The sequence below is a fragment of the Nanorana parkeri genome, unplaced genomic scaffold, assembly GCF_000935625.1.
Source record: "Nanorana parkeri isolate BGI_ZX_2015 unplaced genomic scaffold, ASM93562v1 scaffold1166, whole genome shotgun sequence".
Taxonomy (NCBI): Eukaryota; Metazoa; Chordata; class Amphibia; order Anura; family Dicroglossidae; genus Nanorana; species Nanorana parkeri.
This window is the reverse complement of record NW_017307434.1, coordinates 63,077-85,264: the sequence shown is the minus strand read 5'-3', so window position 1 is coordinate 85,264 and position 22,188 is coordinate 63,077. Positions and strand designations below refer to the sequence as shown.

At 44.4% G+C, this 22,188-nt stretch overlaps 1 protein-coding gene across 1 annotated transcript in view; it reads left to right on the top strand.

Moving 5' to 3' along the window:
• Positions 1 to 7,778, top strand: part of CUNH18orf25 (chromosome unknown C18orf25 homolog) — an 84,688-nt gene extending 76,910 nt beyond the window's left edge. The window contains exons 4-5 of the mRNA XM_018568278.1: positions 4,866 to 4,995; positions 7,218 to 7,778. Coding sequence (XP_018423780.1) covers positions 4,866 to 4,995; positions 7,218 to 7,407 — 320 coding nt within the window. The 3' untranslated portion in view covers positions 7,408 to 7,778. The remainder of the gene's footprint in view (positions 1 to 4,865; positions 4,996 to 7,217) is intronic.
• Positions 7,779 to 22,188: the final 14,410 nt, after the last annotated feature.

The window sequence follows — 22,188 nt, the reverse complement described above, 5'->3', positions numbered from 1 at the left end:
ATATGTGTGTGTGTGTGTATATATATATACGCGTGATTTTTGGTTTCAGCCTTAAAGTTCTGCTCCAGAATGTGCGTTGTGCCATTCATTTCAATAGCATCCCAAACACCAATCCCGCCTGCTGTGTGATCACCTACACTGGAACGTGCGGTACTGCAATGCCGTGTGATTGCAAAAAAATTATATTTTATTTGAAATAAAAGATTTTTTTTTTTTTATACGAATAATCAAAAAAATAATCCGCCAACTAATCGATTATGAAAATAATCCTTAAATGCAGCCCAACATCCAGTCCTGAGATTTGCACAGCTCTGCCACAGACAACAGCCAGTCTCGTGGTTAACATTTCTCCGTTGCAGTTAAGCAACACCGCTTGGTCACCTCCCTGTCCCCAGCATGTAATTGGACCGTGAAGGATTAGCAACAGACTGATAAGGTCATCTCTGTGCCCTCTCCTCCTGCCAGCATAGTTGCTTGCAGGGCACCTAATTGTTCCCAAGTACCAATAAATGCTAGATGCAGTTATATCTCCGGCTTTGTTTGTAACCCGGACTTGCAAATTTCCTCTTATCAGGAATATGCAGGTTATAAAGACTGTTGGGCTAAAGTACTGACGTTAGTCTACTGAATTATGGGGGCCCCAAATGGATTTAGTGACCCAAAATGATGTAATGGTGGTGTCTCGTTGGAGTCATGTCTCTTTTGACTATTGCATGGACAGTATACCTCTGATTTAGTTCCCGGGTTTGTTCCCACCTTCTACAAACTGGGACAGACCAGGAAAAAGAAGCACAACTCCTTCACTATGTTTGCTAAGGTAGATTTGGATTTGGCAGCAGCTGCAGTGCATGTAACCCAGTAAGGGATTGGGAATGGTCGCTTCAGGAAACCTCGTGTGTACAGGACCCGCACGGTCCTGGATGAGCTTTCAGATCACGACGTGGAGGACATGTTTAGACTGAACCGTCAGGGGATCATGGAGCTTTTACAACCTTATTGCTGAGGATCTCGAGCCCCTGGCAAGAAGAGATCTGTGAATGCGGAATCATCCTCCGTGCTGTGCATGCGGAAGTGATGTGTAAATACATAATTTCCGCATTCATCTGGCTGCTATTGCCAGAGAGAAGAAGCTGATGAAGCAGATCTCTACTTCATCAGCTTATTTTGGGGTCCCCAGGTGAGATTAGGGGTTCTAGAGACCCCTAATGTCTCAATAAAGAGGCCCTGTCAGTGTGCCTTTGCTATTATACAGGGGGATCATTATCCCCCTATGTAATAGCAATGACATTATAGTGTAAAAACACATAAAAAGATTTAGAGAAAAAAAGTAACATATCAAAAAAGTTTTTAAAAAAAACCCCAAACAATTCTTAAGTCCCCCACCACCACGTTTACGCACATATAAACGTAAATACGCGTCCGGTGCACCAGCGCGTAAAAACGACAATTGCGCTACACGCGTAACATATCGCCGCAAACGGCGCAGTGAGAGCAATAGTTTTAGGGCAATCAATCACTGATAACACTAAACTGATGAGCGGTAAAAGCTTTGAAAGCGTCGCCTATGGCCAATTTGGGGTATTAGAGTTTATGGAGGTTTCGCGCGCGCGCGCAATTTTAAAGCTTGACATGTTTGTTGACTTTTTACTCAACGTGACCCCGTCTTTTATATTCGACCCAATTATTGGGTAATAATAAATGTTTTAGCATTTAATATAGGGGAGACAGTTTATTTATTAAAAAAAATTCAGGGAATTTTTCCTTAATATAGTAAAAGAATAAAAAAACCCCAGTGGTGATTAAATACCACCAGAAGAAAGCTCTATCTGTCCCCAAAAATGGTATCAAATTAATTTCAGTACAGCGTTGCATGACGCAATAAATGTCAGTCAAAGTGCCGCAGCGCTGAATACTGAAACATGGCCTGGATGGGAAGGGGGTGTAACACCGCGGACATCAAGTGGTTAATTACACTGGGATTTCATTTCATTAGCAAATGGAGTGCAGAGCACCTTTTCGGTGTGTTTGGTAGTTTGCTTCATGCTTTTGTACTAGTACATGCTGAACAAATCGGAACATGTAAATTCTGCTTTTTAGCAATTTTCATCATTTTAACCGAGAAATAAGTGTTGCACTTTGCTATAGCGGTGCTTTGTAATATTGTTATCGGGTGGTTTGGCAGAGTAAACTACGATCCTGTCAGGAGGATTGTAGATTATCACAAAGGATGTCATTGTGCAGCTCAGAATACATTCCCCGCATTGCTTTCTCGACTGATCACCGTGACGACTTATCTCAGCCTTTCACAGCTGTTTCGTGTGATGAGTTTTCTTTTTGCAGGCTATTAACCCCTTCATGACTGAGGCCCTTTTTTTCATTTTTTGCACCCATGTTATAGTCCACATTTTAGGCCTGAAAATGACTTAAAACCCCCCAACATTATATATTTTCTGAATGCCAAGACCCTATAGAATAAAATGGTGGTAGTTGCACATTTTTATGTTGCGCAATATTAGCGCAACTCATTAAACCCCAACATTTAGTGAAAAATGTAATTAAATGCCCCAAAACACAACAAAATACCCATTTTTTAATGAAATATAAAAGATGAGGTTACAACGAGTAAAACGATACCCAACATGCCCAGGTTACAAATTGCGTGCGTCCGTGAAACGGCGAAAAACTGCAGTACCCCAAAAAGTCCATAGAAGACGCTTTAAAAGCCCCCACAGGTCATCAATTTAGAGATACCCCAAAATACTGGCCCTAAAATTATTGCTCTCACTTCGGCGTGCGCGGCGATACCAAACGTGTAGCGCGTTCGTCGTTTTCATACGTAGGCGCACCCGACGCGTGTTTACGTGGCGACGCGCGGGGGACTTATTTTTAATTATTATTAGATTTATTTTATTTAAAAAACTGTTTTTTTTTTACTTTGAGTGCTATCACATGGGGGGGCTTACACTGTACGTCGTCAGTCACGAAGGGGTTAAACAGCCTCTATGCAGCCGAGAAAAACAAATTGATCTGCTGAGTAAAGTTAACTTGTGATAAAGCTAGTTTTATCACGGTTTATTAAACGTACACCTTGGTGTGAACAAGCCCTGAGACCATTAAAGTGACATTAAAGTCAAAAAAATATTTCCCTCCCCCCAATGTTAATGTCAGCACTTAACTTAAATGATGTCTCTTGATCCGATCTTCTTTCCTGATGTTTTCATCTATCCCTCCAGCGGTGCGGCGGCTCTCCGATCCATCGCTGACTCCTCTCTGCTTGCTGGCACTTCCGATGCCGCGGTGTCTGCATGCGGGTGCACGCGCCCATAGAGTTACCTTGCGTCTCTGCTCGTCTCCCGGCCGAAAATCCGAACTGCGCATGCGCCCGCCCCAGGATGCTTTGCGGCAGGCCAAGCAGTTTCGGATTCTCGGGCGGGAGCGCGCGGCGAATACGGGGTAAGTTTAAACCGCTGTTTAAAGCAGGTTTTTAAAAAAACTTTTTGCATATATCTACTGCTTGCTAGCCATAGATATAGACAGAAAACTCCCCGGTTTCTCATCTGCTTACAGGAGACCAGTGTAGACAATCAACTAACGGTCCACTAGAGATAAAAGTATAGCTCATGCGTTCCTTACAACAACCAATATTTTAAAAAATATCAGTCTGTTTTAATAAAATTTCTGCTGCCACCCATCTCATAATTCATCATATCGCCCACTAGAAGGAAGCCAACACTAAGGTTCCTCATCAGAGCTGGCAGAAGACTTCCTATCCCTCCATGAGGGGTCCTACACCGAGGCACTGCTCTCTCCAAATACACACCAAGCTTTCTTTCGGGATAGTGAATATAACTTTTAACAAAGCTCTTGGTAATAACATGTTCTTGAAAAATGTCTGAAGAGCTTTACAATTAAAAGCATTTTGGATCTAAACAACAAATAGGCCAGGCCATTCTCTGCATCCATTACTGATTAGTCTGTGAGTGGAGAGCATTTGTCATTAAATACCCCGACATTGAGGTACATGCCAAGATTTGGGACAGTATCCCTAAACCCTTGGTTCTCAACTGGTGGGTCGTGACCCAAAAGTGGGTCGCGACTCCGTGTTCAGTGGGTCACCACATGCCTTCCACTTTTCTAGGTGAGAGGCTCTGCAGCCTCCCCCAGCACAGTACTGTCCATTCTTACACTGAGCAGCCATTCAAAATATGCTGCCCGGCTCCAAGTGTTGACTTGGGGTGGGGTCGGCTGGGGGTATGGCCGCGAGGGAGCTCCATCCATATATGCAGTGCTTATAGCTCCCTTACATGTCTTGTAGAGGTGCCTGGACCAGAATGACATCACATTCTGGCTCCCGGCACCTCCACAGGGTGCGCACGGGAGCTGTACAAGCAATGCATATATGGATGGCACTCCATCACAGCACAGCAGCCCACACTGCCATGCGTTCCATTGCAGTGCAACTTGGGTCACGACTTAATGATCGAGGACAAATGTGGGTCCTGAGGTTACACAGGTTGAGAACCACTGCCCTAAACTAATGTCTCGTATTCCCTTTGATGACCTTTACCATTTTTTTTACAGGACATATAGAGCAGAGCATAGAATCATATTTAGATGCACCCATCCTGCTTCACTCAGATACAGTGCTTCTCAGGACCACTAGATGCAGAAAATTCACAAAAGGAGCAACAAGCTGACTCTAAATGTCTCAACACACTCTATTCGTTTGTACTATCTATCCCTGCACCTGTCTAAATCTCCGTACCTGTGTCAGGCCTCCAGGATCTCCATACTGCAATATAGATCATTGAACATTAGTCCTCTGAAGATAATGTTTTGCCTCTGTGTCTTGTTTATCTCTGCAGGTCATTTGGATCCAGGACTGTCTTCATGTGATAAATTACCCTCTGGCGAGTCACAGAATAACGAAGACGAGATAAACATTGCATCTTCAGGCAGCGAGGTGGAGATAGTCGGGGTTCAAGAAAATGCAAGGTACATCGGTGACAACCGCTGCAATAAAGAGCATTGTTATTGATCTGTGTGTGAAGCTTTCTTGTGTTATATGTTATCTGTTGATTTTGGGCCTATGAATCAAAAAAGCGTATGTCTGTGAAGGTTCTCATTCCTCCAGGTCATGGTATATCTGTAAAGAAACAAATCAAGGCAACTGGACTTGCTGTATTTTTCTTCAAGACGTTTCACTGGTCATCTGACTAACTTTCTCAACGGAATTGGGAAAGCCAGTTGGATGACCAGTGAAACGTCTTGAAGAAAAATACAGCAAGTCCAGTTGCCTTGATTTGTTTCTTTACAGACGTATGAATAGACAGTTTCTTCTATCCACAAGAAAGGTGTCCTTTATCTTCTAATTTATCTTAGATTCTGAACCGTAGGTGGTATTGGGGTTTTATCCCAATGGAGAGCTCATGGGGTATTGACAGATCAAAGTGTAAATCATTCTCTGCAGGACAAAACAGGATAAAAACATTAAAGGGAAAGTTCAGTGTAGTTTCAGTGAGTTCTTATTTTCAGCTAAGGTTTAATTATTTACTTATGTTTATGTTTTTACATGCTTTCTCTTTTGTATTTTTATTCATATTAATGCACCTCGGTTACTAAAATGAGGCCCGAGTCACACCATTGCATTGCAGTAACACGTGGCAATGTTACATGTGTTGATCTGCTGCTGTCCATTCACAAACTTAAATTCCAGGAGTGTTGTCCTCGTGGTTCATCCCACTCGACTGGCATTCGAATACATGTGGCCCCATACAGCCTACCTTATTGGGGAGGCTGTACGGAGCAACATACAGATGCACTGTATGGGGCCACATGATTTCTAATGGCGGGCCTGAGTGGAAGTACCCACATGGGCCACATACAGCTAGGAACCCTGGGGCTCCGTGATTTCTAATGGTAGCCCAGCGAAGATAAGTGACAATTGTGTGAGTGATGTCAAGCTGACCTCTTCATCCTCACCATTGCCCCAATCTGCTTTTCTGAGTCCCCGCAGTCTGCTTACAAGTATGATCAGTAACGCAGATCTTCTAAGACTGGCTGTACTAGTGACTTGCAGAAGTCGGTAGCAGGGAAGACACCCACAGGCAGCTTTTGCTACCCTGATGGGACTTGTGTCTGGTGCTGGAGTACTGTCTGTACCCCCATATTGGCGGCCCTTCTCCGCTAACTAGGGATGCACCTATACCGGTATTTTGGTATCGACTACGAGTACCGATAATTTATTTTCGGTACTCGCCGATACCAATTAACGAGTAACGGAAGTCCCATTCAGGAAGCCAGGTGGCGTGTAATGACTCACCACCTGGCTTTCTGATTAGCCGGGAAGCCGGGCAGTGTGTAATGACTTGCCAACTGGCTTCCCGATTAACAAGAAAGTCTGTCCCCTCTCACCTAGGCATGTCCAGCCTGTCACCCCCTGAGCCTCCCCAGCCAGAACGCGGCCTTCCTCCGGTACCCAGCTGGAGATGACGAGGGAGCATGAAGTCGGCTTCCCGGCCAATCAGAATGCCGGCGCTGCATCATTACACTGCGCCCGGCTTCCTGATTCGCCAGCTTCCCGACCAATCAGGAAGCCGGGCAGCGCGTCATTACACGCTGCCCTGCTTCCTGATTGGCCGGGAACTCAGCTCCGTGCTCTCTCATCACAAGTGATGAGAGAGCATGGAGCCGCTTCCCAGTGAATCAGGATCCGGGCAGCGTATAATGACGCACTGCCTGGCTTCCTGATACAGGAAGTATCAGGCTAGGCATCGGAGCATTTGGGCAAATACTCGGTATCGGCACCAATATCGATACTAGTATCGGTGCATCCCTACCGCTAACCCTTACATCACTACTGTGTCCTTTCCAGTGTGGGGAACCAGATGATCAACACTCCTGGAAATGTCTATTTGTGAATCTTTTTCTGAGCAATACATCAGGGAAGGTGGACATTACATCTCTTATGCACCGAGGGCACACCTTTCATTATTCTTATTTTTAGGAGAGTTTCTCCCCATTGTGGGAAAAGGACCTTCTGTTCCTGTCTTGTTGCAACAATAACAAATCATAGGAATTGCTTCCAAAATCAAGGAATCTCCTCTTAGTTGTCATAGAGCACAATTCCCCATTGGAAGATTTCCCCTTTATTCCTGTTTTTGTGTCCCCCAAAATGTTGGATTATTTTTGATGAACTTTCTCTTTCTTTCCCCCAGGTTTGTCCACCCCCGGGGCGGAGTTATACAGAGAGTATCCTCATGGAAGCATGCCGCTGGCTCCCAGTATAACAGCTCCCACCAAGCTCCATCATGGACAGGAGTGACACCCCAGCAGAACTGGACTGCCCCTCCAGAAGTAGTTGACCTAACTCTGGACGAAGATTCAAGGCGCAAATATTTACTGTAAAGTCGGGCCCTCCCTGTTTTTGTCCCCGTCCCTCCTCTTCCTCTGGCACAATCCTTCCTGTGAGGTTACACATGCTCTCTTCCAGGAGTCCGGGAGTTTTTATGATTTGATGACCCCCATGCATTAATAAGCATCTTAGTAACTTTTTTGTTTTTTGACCTAAGCAGCCAGCCAAATCCTATTTTAGATTACTGCCCCCTCCTTTTCCCCTTGCGATACCAGAATCACCGTGGTAGAAAGCACTTTTCAGTTCTTCTTCCCTTTATTATTGCTAATTTAAATGCTCTGTTTATTAAAAAAAATAATATATGCATAAGTATTTATACTGTATGATTAGAAATAAACATTGATAAGGATTCTTCCTCGGCACATCAAGCAAACGCAAACCCGCTTGTTGGCTATAGGAGTTTTTAGTTCAGGGATATATCCGTGTATAATCGAGGTAGCCATTTTCTGACTCATTATGCCACTTTCCATCCTCTACTCGCTGGTGGAAGGACGGCTATGTCAGGGCACATAATGTGTCTGCTGCTGTTGTGTGCAGGAGATCGCCTGTAATGGGACTTTGCAGTTAAGCTAAATATTTGGTCAAGCTTTGATGCAAGCAGTCATTACCTGTTACTGTTTCTTGGGCACTGAGGATAAACCTGAGTTAGTTGCAGCCCCAGAACTAGCATGCATGAAGCAGTTGAGTCAGAAACTGGCTGCTTTTAGTAGAGTCCAATGACACAAGTGTTTTGCTCCAGGACTGAGTCAATTTAAAGGAGGACCCCTGCCTCAGACCCCTTCGATTTAGTATCACAGAAAGATCCCCCTTCCAGATCCTTGTAAGCAGCAGTAGGAATCTCATTCAGCTGTTAGTGAGGTCATGCGGTTCCGTCTCTGACTGACCTTGGTCTTGCGGCTCAGAACTGGTCACAGACGATCTGAGATTCAGCAAGTGAAGCCAAATTGTGACTGATTAAAACATTCAGCATCGTAACTTAACTTCTGGCTGCCAGGACCACAGTACGAGCAATCCTTGTGTGCCTGTACAAACCACCCTAGCCTTTTGTTACCAAAACAGGGAGCTGTTAGTGTTGGAAGCTGCTTGCACCATATGCCTGGCTTTTTTGTTCACAAATTAGGTCTCAAAGCAGAACTCCAAAAGAAAAAAATACTGTGCAATCTTGTTATGCATTTAGCAATTAACCGTGAACTGCATTAAAGCTCAGGAGTTGAATCTTAAAATTGCATCCCTTACCTACTAAGAAAACTTGTACCTTTTTTGTGTATCACTCGGCTGTAGATCCTCCAATCATCTCTGAATTGGTGCTGACACTGTCCTTCCTTCTGGAGGGTGACTACTTTTGTTCCCCATGGTCCCTGTTTGTGTTGTAAAGTAGTCACCGTTCCAAGCTCACTCCCGTGATGGACTACAATCTCATTTTTAGTTTACTAATATGTATTGAGATTGTAGTCCATCACGGGAGTGAGCTTGGAGCGGTGACTATTTTACATCACACACAGGGACCATGGGGAACACAAGTAGCCCCCTCCAGAAGGAAGGACATTGTCAGCACCAATTCAGAGATGATTTGAGGATCTACAGCCGAGTGATACACATATAAGATGCTTTTTTGTTAATAGTTACGGTACTTGAATGCATTTTTAAGATTTAAAGGAGAACTATGGGGTGAGTGAATTACACGCATCACCATAGTTAGAGCCGACCTGCAACACTAAAGCTGTCACAGGTCGGCTCTTATTGATCGGGAAGTGAGCAAAAACATACCGCCATCATCTCTCTGCAGAGCGGTAACTGTTGGTCACTGCTCCCCACAGGGATTCCCCTCTCCGATCCTACAGCACTGACTGGACGGACGGGGAAGGGGGCGGGTAAAGCTGGCTCTAGATAGGCAGAACCCGCTGTCAATCAGCCAGCTGGGTGGAGCTCGACAGTATTGTCGGGATCCGTCCCGGCTGCGGTGCTGTCTGCATATAACGGGCAATAGCCCGCTATATACTGAGATTTGGGTCACAGGAGGAGGTTAGGATATGTCCCCCCATGACCATAATAAAAACTATGGGATCAAAAGGTTACCCCATAGTTCTCTAACTCCTGAACTTAGTGTCACTTTAATGACAGCTAGTATAGATGCATACTTTTGTCTTTCTACAAGACTCCTGTAGTCCTCTGCACAGTAGACTGAGAGGAAGGACCAGCACTATTAAGTTGCGTACACAGCCCTGTCACTTTTAACAGTTTGAACATGCTTGCAGAGGGGGATCCTCTTCTGTGTGCTGCTTCTCCTTCATTGTCCAATCACAGGCTGAGGCAGAAGCGCTGGTTAAAACAGCAGCACTTTGGCAGCCATTTTTTCCTTTTAATCACAATTCGGATAGGGCAGTACCATTACTATGATTTCAGGGGGGTATTGAACTCTGCACATGGAGATTGCTTGCAGGTAATAAATATGCTACAACATATAATTGGGCTTTTATTTGGAATCTTGAGATTAAAGGTTTGCCTGCAATTTTGCTTTAAACAGTGTAGTCTGTCTGATATTCAGGCACCTTGAAATTGTCAGTCTGCTCAAAAATATTTTAGTTTTTGGTGGCTCACCTCCTAAATTCCTCAGGAATGCCCAGGTCTCCACCCCACTTTGGAGTTTTGCTTATACTGCATTCTCTGTGCTGTACATATAATAAAAAGAGACCTGATTCTAACAAAACTAACTTTGGAAAATAAGAGTGTGCAGGGAAAGCCATATTGCTACAGGGTGTCTTGACAGCATCCCACTTTAAATTGGAAATCCCTTTTAATGGCACCTGTAGGGCTCTCCTTCTATGGACTGACAGTAGTTCTATATGTCCTGCTGTATTCCCTGTTACATGAAGGCCTTTATTTCATTGCAAAGAGCAAAATTGTGCTGTTGATCTGTTTTCCGGTAGCACAGAGCAGTCGGGATAATGAGATTTGATGCGATACAGAACATTTGCCGTTTGCCTCATTCAATAAAGATCCACGTCCTTCATCCAAAGAATTAGTTTTAAGTAAAGATGGTTCTCTTGCCAGTTTCCCAGGCTCTGTCTCCTGCAACGCTTGCTTTCAAAATGTTTGCAAAGCCAAGTTCCTCCAAAGATAATAATATTTTTGGGTGGACTCGAGTTGTGTCTTCAAAAGGCCATTCTTGATTTAGAGTACCTATCAGGTGAATTGTAGGCAGTGGAAAGTCGTGTTCATTTTACATACTCTGTTTCTTAGTATTGGCGGGCTCGGAGCCAGAAGAGTCATTGAGTGTCTTCACCTGCAGATCATCCTGGTGACCTCAGTTTGGGGACAGATTAAAAGGACCAACTGCTCTATATATCGTCCTTGGTGACCCATAAGCAGAGTGGTTAACCTTGAATTCTCCCTGTGCTCAGCTGGATTTCTTAGGGAGCCAGGTGGCAGGACCAGCAAGTGCTTTGTGCGCTCTTTATTGTAGGCGGTGGTGAATACCTTTTAGTACAGACATGTTGACCTCTGATAGAATTGAATTACAAATTGTATAGGGAACCTTCCCCAATTGTCAGAATACTGCAACATTTTATGGATTTTAATGCCAGGTATATAGTATGTTACAAATTGTAAATATTTAGTATTGAATTTATGGATTGGAGGCCTAAAACCGACAACATTTTAATGCCAAAAAGTGTAATAAACCCTTTTTGGATTATGCAACTGCAAAACCGTGTACTGTAGCATTGATGATATTGAGCGCCTTAACCAACTCCCAAGTAAACTCTCAGATGTTTGAAATGCCTTTGTTGGCCGCTGTATTGGTCTGTATGCCGCTTGAGCCGTGGTTTCTTTTGGTTACTGCAGGCTTGACTTCTGATCTACACGAGGCCCTCCTAACACCCTCAGTGCAATAAGAACATCCATATTGCATGCTTTTTACTTAGGCCCAAAGTTGAGATCTTAGTTACAAAGTGAAATCAAGGTTAACATAAATAATTACAGGGGCTTTGTAATGTTTACTCTTAGATGGGACCTTCAATTTTTTAACGTTTAAAATGGCTGTCAAGCTCACTTTAAATAGAATATCGCACCAAATGTCATTAAGGCTGCATTGCACAGTGTTGGAGTTTGAGTAGCTGTATTCTTAATGGCACAGGGTGCAAAGCAAATCCAAAATGCTCTTTTACTTCACCTTTGAATGCTTTCCCAGCATGGTGGTCCCCATGGACCTGTCCACTGTCCTCACTGATTACCCTACCAAACAGAGCTTTACCAATGACTAGCGTTCCCTGTCCACCGTCCCCATTGATTACCCTACCGAACAGAGCTTGCCCAATGACTAGCATTCCCTGACCACCGTCCCCGTTGATTACCCTACCAAACAGTGTTTTTACCCAATGACCAGCTTCCCCTGTCAACCGCTAGTCATTGGGCAAACACTGGTAGGGTAATCGACGGGGACGGTGGTCAGGGAATGCTAGTCATTGGGCAAACACTGTTTGGTAGGGTGATCAATGGGGATGGTGGACAGGGAAAGCTAGTTATTGGGCAAGCACTGTTTGGTAGGGAATCATTGGGGGCAATGGCTAATCAATGGACAGGGAAAGGTAGATATTGGGCAAGCACTTGTTGGTAGGGTAATCAAGTCATGCAGTGCTTGGCACAGCACAATATAAAACCAAGCCCAGTTGACAAAAGTGTGGCTCCATACACTATTTTCAACCTCTCCTCTGGGTTGGAGTCAGAAACATGCCCTAGGCCGCCCTTTTACCACCTCTGAATACCGCTTTAGAGACCTTCAGAAAGGTATAATTTTACTTTACGCAAAGTCCCTTAAACCTCTGTAATATTTGACTGCGGCTGCTCTGCAGCTCCATCTTGTACCTTCCAGCGTAACTATTGGGGCCGTTCCTCATTCAACAGCTTTTAAAACCTATCAAGCAATAATACAGATTTTCTTTCATGTAGTTCTTTTATCTCTACTCCCCTGACCATGCCCCCCACTGGAACATATGAGTTAGCAGGCCGTTTGAAGACTGTGCAAATACATTTTTCTATATCGGGGCAGCAGTGGCCTAATTATGACTTCCAGTTATTTCCAGCACTCACCTCTATATAACGAGCAGGTCATACAAATCTTTTTGCCTCCCGTCTTTTTATGTCATTGAGGCAAAGGTTGAAGAGTCCAAGCATTTCACCGATCAAAGAAAAACAGTGATATGAGGTGTGAGCAGTCTTCTCGTTGTCATCTCTGCACAGCCAGTGCTTGTTGCTGCCCCATATGGTTTGTGCCTGTGGAGGAAGCCATATTGTATGTTGAAAAATGTTAACCATGTATTCACTTGGAAACAGTGGTATCTTAGCTGCATTATCTTAAAAAATGTATGAGTGGTATGTAGTTAAAGGAGAAGTTCATATGAAATATGTAAATTCAGTTTCCACTTTCTCAAGGTGGAAAGTGGAAACCCAAGCTGACCTGTTTTTGTTCTGTGGGTTCTGAGGTCTGGGGTGGATGGTTCCAGTCATATCTTTTAAATGCCACCCACGTCCTCTCCTACAAGCCCAGAATGGCTCACTTGTTGAGTGTGAGAGTGTTTGTGTCTTCAAAAGCCTTTGAGACTGGAAGAGGTGGTGTATGCACATGCAGAGCAAAGGACTATCCCACTTTATACATGCGGCTTGGGAATCTGGCTTCTACATTCAGGGCTTCACCAGGAACCGAGGTGTTTTTTTAATTATTATTATTTGGAATGGAGTTTGCTCTCCAGAAATGTCTAAGTACATGACATCAGCCTGGCAGACTTTCACTCATCATTTCACCACTTACATTACAAGCACACAGTTTCTGCACATAAGTGAATACAGTACAGAAAACCTGATCATTTCTGTGACTTCCACGTAATACTGAATACTGAGTTTATCACAACGCTGTCAAACCTTCCATCCCAGGTGTCCCATCACAGGACAAGATGGTCGAACTGTTTCTTGGGTTAAGAGCGTGCACATAAGCATATGTAGATACAGGATCATTTGACAGTGTCTAGGCTTCCTACTATTTGTGCACTGTTTTATTATTATTTTTTCAGATGATTATGTATTTTAGTCTGTTGCTGTTTTAATTTTTATTTAAGACACTACTTTGTATTCCTTTAACGGATTTTACATTGGTCAAACTTAGCTAACGCAATCACTGGATGTATGTGGGTGTTTAGAGAAGTAAAGAAATGCCTAGCTTTAATTTCTTGTCCCCTTCCACTTTCATTTTATTGTTTTTTCTCATTCTCAATATTTTCTCTTTTTTTCTTCTGAAAAATGTTATTAGACCGTTGTTTTGGTTTAAAGGCGAATGAACTTTAAAGGCTGTTGAGATACTGAAGTGTATGTGTTGCCTGCACACTAAAGCTTGATTGAATAAGGCCAAAGAATGGTTGGTAAGCACGTGGTAGAATCGTCTCCATGTGTACTACAAAGGGGCTTGTTCACACGATGTCCAGATTCTGTCCAGACCAGAACACTTAGCCCTCATTCACACCTGAACGTTTTGTAGCGCGTTCTACGCTCGACGAACGCTCTACAAAACGCTCAAAAATATAAATCCCATTGTATTCAATGGTCTCGTTCCCACCTTGGCGTATTTCCGCCCGTCCCTAACGCGCTACAAAACGGCCCACGCCTGAAAAGGTACATGTACTACTTTGGGCCGTTTTGTTGCGCGTTTCCATTGGGATACAGCCAAGTAGCCTTCGGAAACGCACGACGGTCGCGGGACTTTTTTACCGCGAATCGCGGTAAAAAACGCGCGACAGACGCGCATATGCAATACGCCTAGGTGTGAACGAGACCTTAGCTCCTGCACCAAGAACGCATCCCAGTGTTATCCTTATCTGTTTTCTGGGCTACAGTTCACACCTTTGCAGTGCTTTCTGTTCCGGAGCAAACACAAATACAGCAGGTCTTATTTTTTTCTGGTCTGGAACATGCAAAATGCATCAGAAATGGAAAGCCCATTTTAAGCTAAAAGAAACCCCAAAACACTGGAACGCAGTAGAATCGCGGTAAAAATGCACTGCACTGCGTTTGCAGATCTGGTCCAGACATGGTGTGAACATAGCCTAATGAAGCAAGCTTCAAGGTTCTGTCCTTCATCTGACGTTGTGAAAGGGGCTGAATCGTTTCTTATGCTGGCCTCATATGTATTGATCCGATTGTTTCACGAATCTACCAGATATCACTCTTCTTGGATAGGTCGGAACATTCCATTCATTTCTGCTAATTGTCTCAGTATCATTTTGAGTGAGTTTGACTCAAAGGAAACCGCACTTGTCACTTTCGGTCAGACAGACTAAAATATTTACACATGAAATGATTGTTTTCACCGTGAAGTCAATATCTGATCGATGCGCACAAGTTTGCAGTTTGTGTATTGTATGACTTTGCAGAATCTGGTCGATTGGAAACAGATTTCAGATAGAAGTGCGATGCATTTACAGCATGGCCGACTCAGACCATTCACAATGGGGGCGCAATGATACATTTGGTTCAGTGTACAGTAACCCATTGCAACCCATCAGAAACTCTTCCACTAAACTGATCCTAGAACTGGAGGAAGCTTAGGAATTGGATAGTCAATGTGCCTCATCTTAGACCATCTCGGGGAGAAGCAAGAAAACCTCCCCTTGCGTTGGGGCTTCCTCCACACTGCAACAGTTAGGTGCTTGTTTGTGTGTAGGGAACCTGGGTACTTCTACTTACCTGAACCCTGCTCCTCTGCCACTCAGCGCTCACCCTTCGCTCCTCTGCCACTCAGCGCTCGCTCCTCTGCCACTCAGCGCTCACCCCTCGCTCCTCTGCCACTCAGCGCTCACCCCTCGCTCCTCTGCCACTCACCCCTATGCTCCAGCTTGTGGACTCCCTTTCAGCGTCATCGCATATACTGAAGGACTATAGGCCATGATGACATCAGAAGGCCTCTATCTGCCAGAGCACAATGGGGGAAATGCTCCTGGTCTTGGAGTCTGTGGAAGCAGGCATCACATTTCCTTTACACAGTTCCCCTAGACCTGAACAAGCAGTTAACCCCTGCAGTGTTGGGAGAGTTTTTCTTTTCCTGGAAATTGGCTTTAAAGCAACACTAACTTCCCCCTTCAGGATAAAGTAAAAATGTCTGTGTAAAGGCCCCTTGATATTTGCCTCCAGTGATCACCTGTCACTCTTTGCAGAATACCTGGTACTTCCATGTATGGTGAAGCATGTGGCCTTCTACCATAATGCAGTTCTCAGGCAGTGGTCTCTATTTAAAGTGTATCTAAACCCAAAACCTTTCCGTTTATTGAAGTAGGGGAGGATTAAAACACTTGTCATGTTTTTACATTGCTAACACACTTATTTGTTTTTCAATCCACTTTTCAAATGTCCAGCTCAATGAGATCTACCAACTCACGGAACTGATCATTTGAAACGTCTACTCCCGACGCGTTGTCAGGACAGTTTCAGGAGGGGGTGGGGTTTTGACCGGTCATATTCCCACTCGCTCACTGATTGGCTGCAAGCAAAAGGTGAGGGAACACAGGATCAGTCAGGGGAGATCTTTGATATCCCCAGCAGATTATTTTGGGTGCTGTGCCAGCTCTGTGTGCACAGTAATCGACCAGCACTGCTTTTGTGATCTACCTATTGGACACCCCTGATATAGTGTATAGCAGCTTTATACCGGCCAATCAAATTCCTGCTGACTGCAGGCAAGTCAGTGAAAGACATTCTGTTTGGTTGCAATATGTTTCTATGTTTTCTATGATCTGTTGTACATTTTCTATGATCTGTTGTACATTTATCTACAACAATGTAGTACAAGAGCCTACTACACTAAGTATGAAGAGGAGGCATTGTTTGGCCAGACCCCGGTGCAATGAAGCTGGCCATACATCAGTGCAGTCTGATTGTATAATCTGTACAATCCGCAATTTAACAAACGAAACAATGAATTTAAATTGTATCCAGTCAGTCAGGCCCTTGTACTACGTCAGTCTGAAAGTGACTGCAAAGTGCATGATCACCTTATAGGAGAAATCGCAGAGCTTGTTAGCACTTGCACCACTGTTCAGATCCTGGTCAGGACACTATCTGCATGGAGTTTGCATGTTCTCCCTGTGCTTGTGTTGGTTTTCTCTGTTTTCCTCCCAAACTCCAAAGACATGTTGGAAGATTAATTGGCCCCTGTCTAAATTGGCCCTCGTATGTATGCATGTGAGATAGGGACCTTAGATTGTAAGCTCCTTGAGGGCAGGGACTGATGTGAATGTGTAACTATGTAAAGTGCTGCGTAATTTGTCGGCGCAATATAAATACTAATTATAAATAATACAATCAGATTGTAACGTGAGCGGCCAATTTGAAGTCTTTGCCTTATTGAATGAGCTTGCTAGTGTGCCGCAGATAAGTACACTCTATTTGCAGTGACAAATCACAATGCTCGGGCGTTGAAAATCGTGTGGTGTCATTGTTCCTTATATGACTTTGTGTCTTCCTTATTTTCCTTCAGAACATTTACTCAACAGCTTCTCCTAAATGTTTCAGAATTTGTGCGGGTGCGAATCTTGCAGAAAGGTGCGACCTTTCACGATTCCCGTTTGGTTCTGAAATAGTTAAATACACATGGATTCTTTGTCATAACGCAGAGCACAAAGTGCAGAAACGCATGACAGCCAATCCGAATGTATTCTGCCGACTCTTGGCTTCTAATATCCGATTGGCTGTCATGATCACAGCACTCCGCTGCTGCTGTTTGCGCTGTGCAAAGTAAATCTTTCCTTTCCCTTCTCTTTTCTCTCTTTTTCCATTTTTCACCTAGTTGTGGTCTTCTGGGGCAGGGAGGGGAAGAAATGAGAGTGTTATTATAAATACATATATTTTTGGGTGCAAGACGAGACCTTCTGTTTTTGAAAACGTCTGTAGAATAAAAGTTACAACTATTTTAAGACCGAATAAAATAGAGTGAATTATTTAAACAATGTTGCTGGTGATTTATTCCGAAACCGATGATATCTGTTGTGCGGTGAGTGTTGTCTTGTTGGACATGTGGGGGGGTTTTCTTTGTGGCTTGAGTTATTGGACACTGAACACCTGATTTTTCAAGCTGGAGCGCAATACGTATATAGATCACAGTTGCTGCAGTTGTAGAGCTAAAATGTGTGATGCCATCCCTCCCCCTGCCGCCACCAACGGCTATACCAGGCTCCGCTGCCCCTTGTGCATGTGTGTGCGTGCAGCTTGTTCTGGGGGAGATCAGAACACTTAATCTCTGTTCACACATTTGTGGGTCAGAAACCTTCACACTTGCAGTGTCGTTACTTGTTAATGGCAGCCCAAATGCGTCCGGTATACATGCGTTTTCCCGTGTTAAAACATGCACAAACATGGTACGCCTGTAGCTACTTTTCTGCAATTGTCACGTGTGAAGCACCAATTGAAATCAATGAGCGGCGCATGGCAAACTCGGGGAATAAAATGCACATGAATGCACATTCCCGGCACGCCAAGGTGTGAACGGGGCCTTACAGTGGCTGATCAGCCTTCGGCCTGCTGAAACTGGAAGAGTCCGTGGTTTACTCCCAGTCTGTCATTCCTCGTGCTGCTGTGGCCAGAAAAGGAGCTAATGAAGCATGATCTGTGGGGTTGATCGATGACATTAAGGGTCTAATAGACCCCTGATGTTTCCATAAACCTGTCACTTCCTCTGTGCTATCACATAGGAGGCTTGTTAGCTTGTGGACCCTTTGTGATCGCAATACAGTTAGGGCTCAGTCACACTAGATGCAGTGCGTACCGGTCCGATTTTGGCCAGAACGCACTGCCTCGCATTGCGGCCGGCTTACTTTTTAGTGGGGTAGGAGGGGGCGTGGCGGGCCATTCAAGTGAATGGCGTCGTAGCCACGCCCTCCGGCCGCAATGCAATCCGCAGAACGGGATCGCAAGGCACATTGTGCCTGCGGTCCGGTCCTGTGCGGTGCGATCAAAATAGTGCTTGTAGCATTTTGATTGCACCGCACAGGATCGGACCGCAGGCACAATGTGCCTTGCGAACCCTTGCTGCAATCTCATGTTTAGTTTATTAATTTGTATTGAGATTGTAGTCCATCCGGGGAGTGAGCTTGGAGCGGTGGCTACATTACAACACACACAGGGACAACGGGGAACAAAAGTAGCCCCTCTCCAGAAGGAAGGACAGTGTCGGCACCAATTCAGAGATGATTGGAGGATCTACAGCCCAGCGATACACAAATAACATACATTTTGTTATTAGTTAAGATACTTGAATGCATTTTTAAAATGTAACTCCTGAGTTTAGTGACACACTAAGTGTAAAAAAAAAAAAAGAAGAAAGTTGAAGTGACAAAACCCACAAAAACTTTTTTTTTTCACTCTAAAGCTCCCCCACTCCCATGCACACATACAATGTTATATATCACTGCAAACAGAGTGAGAGAAATACATTTTAGTGCCATCACTCACTGTGGACTCCAAGCTGAGCAGTAAAAACTTTTAAAGTGTCACAATTTAAAGCACACTTGTGAGAACTTTAAAGCAAAGTGGGAGAAGCACAGGTTTGCTTTAGAGCAGACCTTTACCCTCAAATTCTACCCATGCATCCCTCTATGTATGATGAGTAATAATAACATAGACATGTCAGGTGTAGAATGCTGTGATTGTGAAATACTTACGCTGGCAGAACATTCACTTCCTGCTATGCAAGGGCAAAATTATTTCAATTTGCCAAAGCAATGTACACTGGGATTGCCTTGTCATCAGCAGAGTATTGCTGGGAAATCTCATCTGTAATCTCACGAGATCTCAGGGAAAGGGATTTTCCTCCCCTGAGATGATGTGCATGGTCACATGTCCAGTCACATGTGCCAGAAATCCAGGAATAAAATGGAGATCTAGTAGTCTGCCCTTAGTAAACATGGCCACTGTCAGAAGACTGGGGAAGAAAAGAGAAATAAGGTATGCCAAGAATACAAAGCCGGCGATTATCTAGAAGTATGTGTGTGTAGTTTGTCATTACTAAACTTTTCTAAAGGTGTGTTTGTTGTTATTTTAAAGATATGGGTAATGGTCCGCTTTAAGGCAGACCCCAGCTTTAGTTCACGTTAACATGCTGGATGTCAAACAATACTGAATTTTTAAAGTATATTAGATGTCAGTCATTTACGAACAGAAACCAAAAACAAGCTCAGTCATGAAGGGGTTAAAGAAGAACTATGAGGTGGGTGATTTTCACTCATTCTCATAGTTCGAGTCGACCTGTGACAATGAAACTGTCACACATCGGCTCTATAGATCGAGAAGTGAGCGAACACATTCCGTCGCTCACTGACTTCCCTATCATCTCCCTGCAGAGAGGTGACTGTCAGTCACCATTTCCCGCAGGAATTCCCCCTCTGATCTCCGACCTTCCCTCTCCGATCCTCTAGCGCTGACTGGAGAAACAGACGGGGAGGGGGGCGGGTACAGCTGGCTCTGCCTCTAGATAGGCAGAGCCCGCTGTCAATCAGCCAGCTGGGTGGATCTCAATAGTATTGTCGGGATCCATCCTGGCTGCGGCGCTCTCAGTATATAGCCCGCTTTGGGTCATCGGAGGAGGTTAGTACATGCCCACCTGTGACCCTAAAGAGAACTATGGGATAAAAAGGTTACCCCATAGTTCTCTTTTAAGCCGAATTCTGAATTAGTTTATACTCCAAAAGCCCAATTTTCCTTGGCTCCAGGCTTAAAGGTCTCTAATTCTGGATAGCTGGGGTTCAGTCATATCTTATGACATCCTATGTGTGCATCTGTTCAGAAAATGTGCAGGTCGGGGATCATTCAGTGCCAGTCAGCCTTGCATATTACAGGAAACGTGTGTTTGGTCTCCTTGGTGCTTAGCTGCCCTCTAGAGGTGAATTCCAGGTACTGCTTCCGTTTAAACATTTGCAAATGCCAGACAAAGTTCAATGATGGTTTTTGTGCAATGTTAATAATAAAGAATATTAAAATTACACATAGAAGTTAAATCTTAAAAATACATTGAAGTCACTTAACTCCTAACAAAAATGTATCTTATTTGTGTATCACTCGGCTGTAGATCCTCAAATCATCTCTGAATTGGTGCTGACCCTGTCCTTCCTTCTGGAGGGTGGCTACTTTTGTTCCCCATGGTCCCTGTGTGTGTTGTAAAGTAGTCACAGCTCCGGGCCCACTCCTGGGATGGACTACAATCTCAATACAAATTAGTAAACTGAACGTGAAATTGAATGTTCTGGATGACAGTAGCACTTGCTCCATATGCCGGCGCAATTCCATTCAGAATAATAACGATTACAAAGCTGTGAAAACAACATGCTAATTCCTGCGGGTGCAATCCAAACTCTATCTCATCTAGGGGCACATTCACACTACGTAAAGGACGTGCACCAATGACATGCTGTGTCGTGTGTTCATGCAGAGCACCTTAACACACCAAAAAACATACAGGAATTGTTTAGCGCAATGCACAGCATGTCGGGCAGTTATGTTGCGTTGCAGCGCAGGTGCATTGCCTGCTACTGTAACAGCGTGTTGAGGTGCGATTTAGAATGGTGCTGCAATGTGCACACAGCTCTTCCAAAACTAAGCAAGTGTGTGGCCCTCTGGACATGTTGGAGTACCCTCTATATCTGCTCTGTATCACTGGTAATGTGGGTAGCATAGAGCCAGCTTCCCGGCCACTCAGGAAGCTGGGAGGCTGGTCATTACCCATTGCCCGGCTCGATGCTGATTGGCCGGGAAGCTGGCTTCCCAGCCAATCGGCATGTAGCCAGCTTCCCGGCCACTCAGGAAGCCGGAAGGGTGGGTTGTTACCTGAGGGCTGGCTTCCCGGCCAATCAGCATGGACTCGGAGGTCGGGCCGTGAGTCATTACCTGCGGCCCAGCTTCCTGCTTGGCTGGGAAGCCAGCTCCATGTTCCCTCACGGCACTGTCGGTCAGAGGAAATCTCCCTCTGGCCGGAAGTTCCGGTATCGGGATAAGTAGCAGAGCATTTGGGCGAGTTTGAGTACTCGCCAAAATACTCTGTATCGGCATCGGTGCATCCCTAAAATATACCATTGATAGGGTTCTGATATATAAACAACATCTAATCCATACATTATGAAGATGATGAGAGGGGGGGGGATGTCCTGTAGTTTTAACATATTTCTTGTCCTAGGGTGACAATACCTCCATAGATACTGTACAGTAAGAAGGGTTGTCACCCTAGGACAGGAAGTGTGTTACTGACAAGATCACGGGGTGAAAATATGGATGTAAATGGACATCCATCCTTTTAGATCCGGGTGCCCCCAGACTTACAAGGGACGTCGCCCATTTAAAAGTGACGTAATGCAGCCCCCACATCCAAGGATTGCTATGCTGCAGTATATTGGTTTTTTTTGTTTCTAGGTTTACATGCACTTTAATTGTTGATGGTATAAGGTTCGCTGATAAATGAGACTGCATTGGGTGTGATGACTAGTGTTTAGGAAACGCTCAGAAGTGGAAGCTGCAGAAAACTTGATTGTGGTGCATAAGAAAAAAAAAAGCAGGCACGGGTAACTTGGTTTTCACTGTATAACTGATTGTTGTGTTTGGCCTGAAGTGAAGTAACGGTCTCCAAATTTAGGACGCTCATTATCTCATTCCCCCGAGTTTGGTAATCAGCGTCTGCTAATCAGGCTGATGAGGGTGACATTCCTAATCAGGGTCTGTAATCACTTACAATCACCTACTGTGCCAGCAGCTCC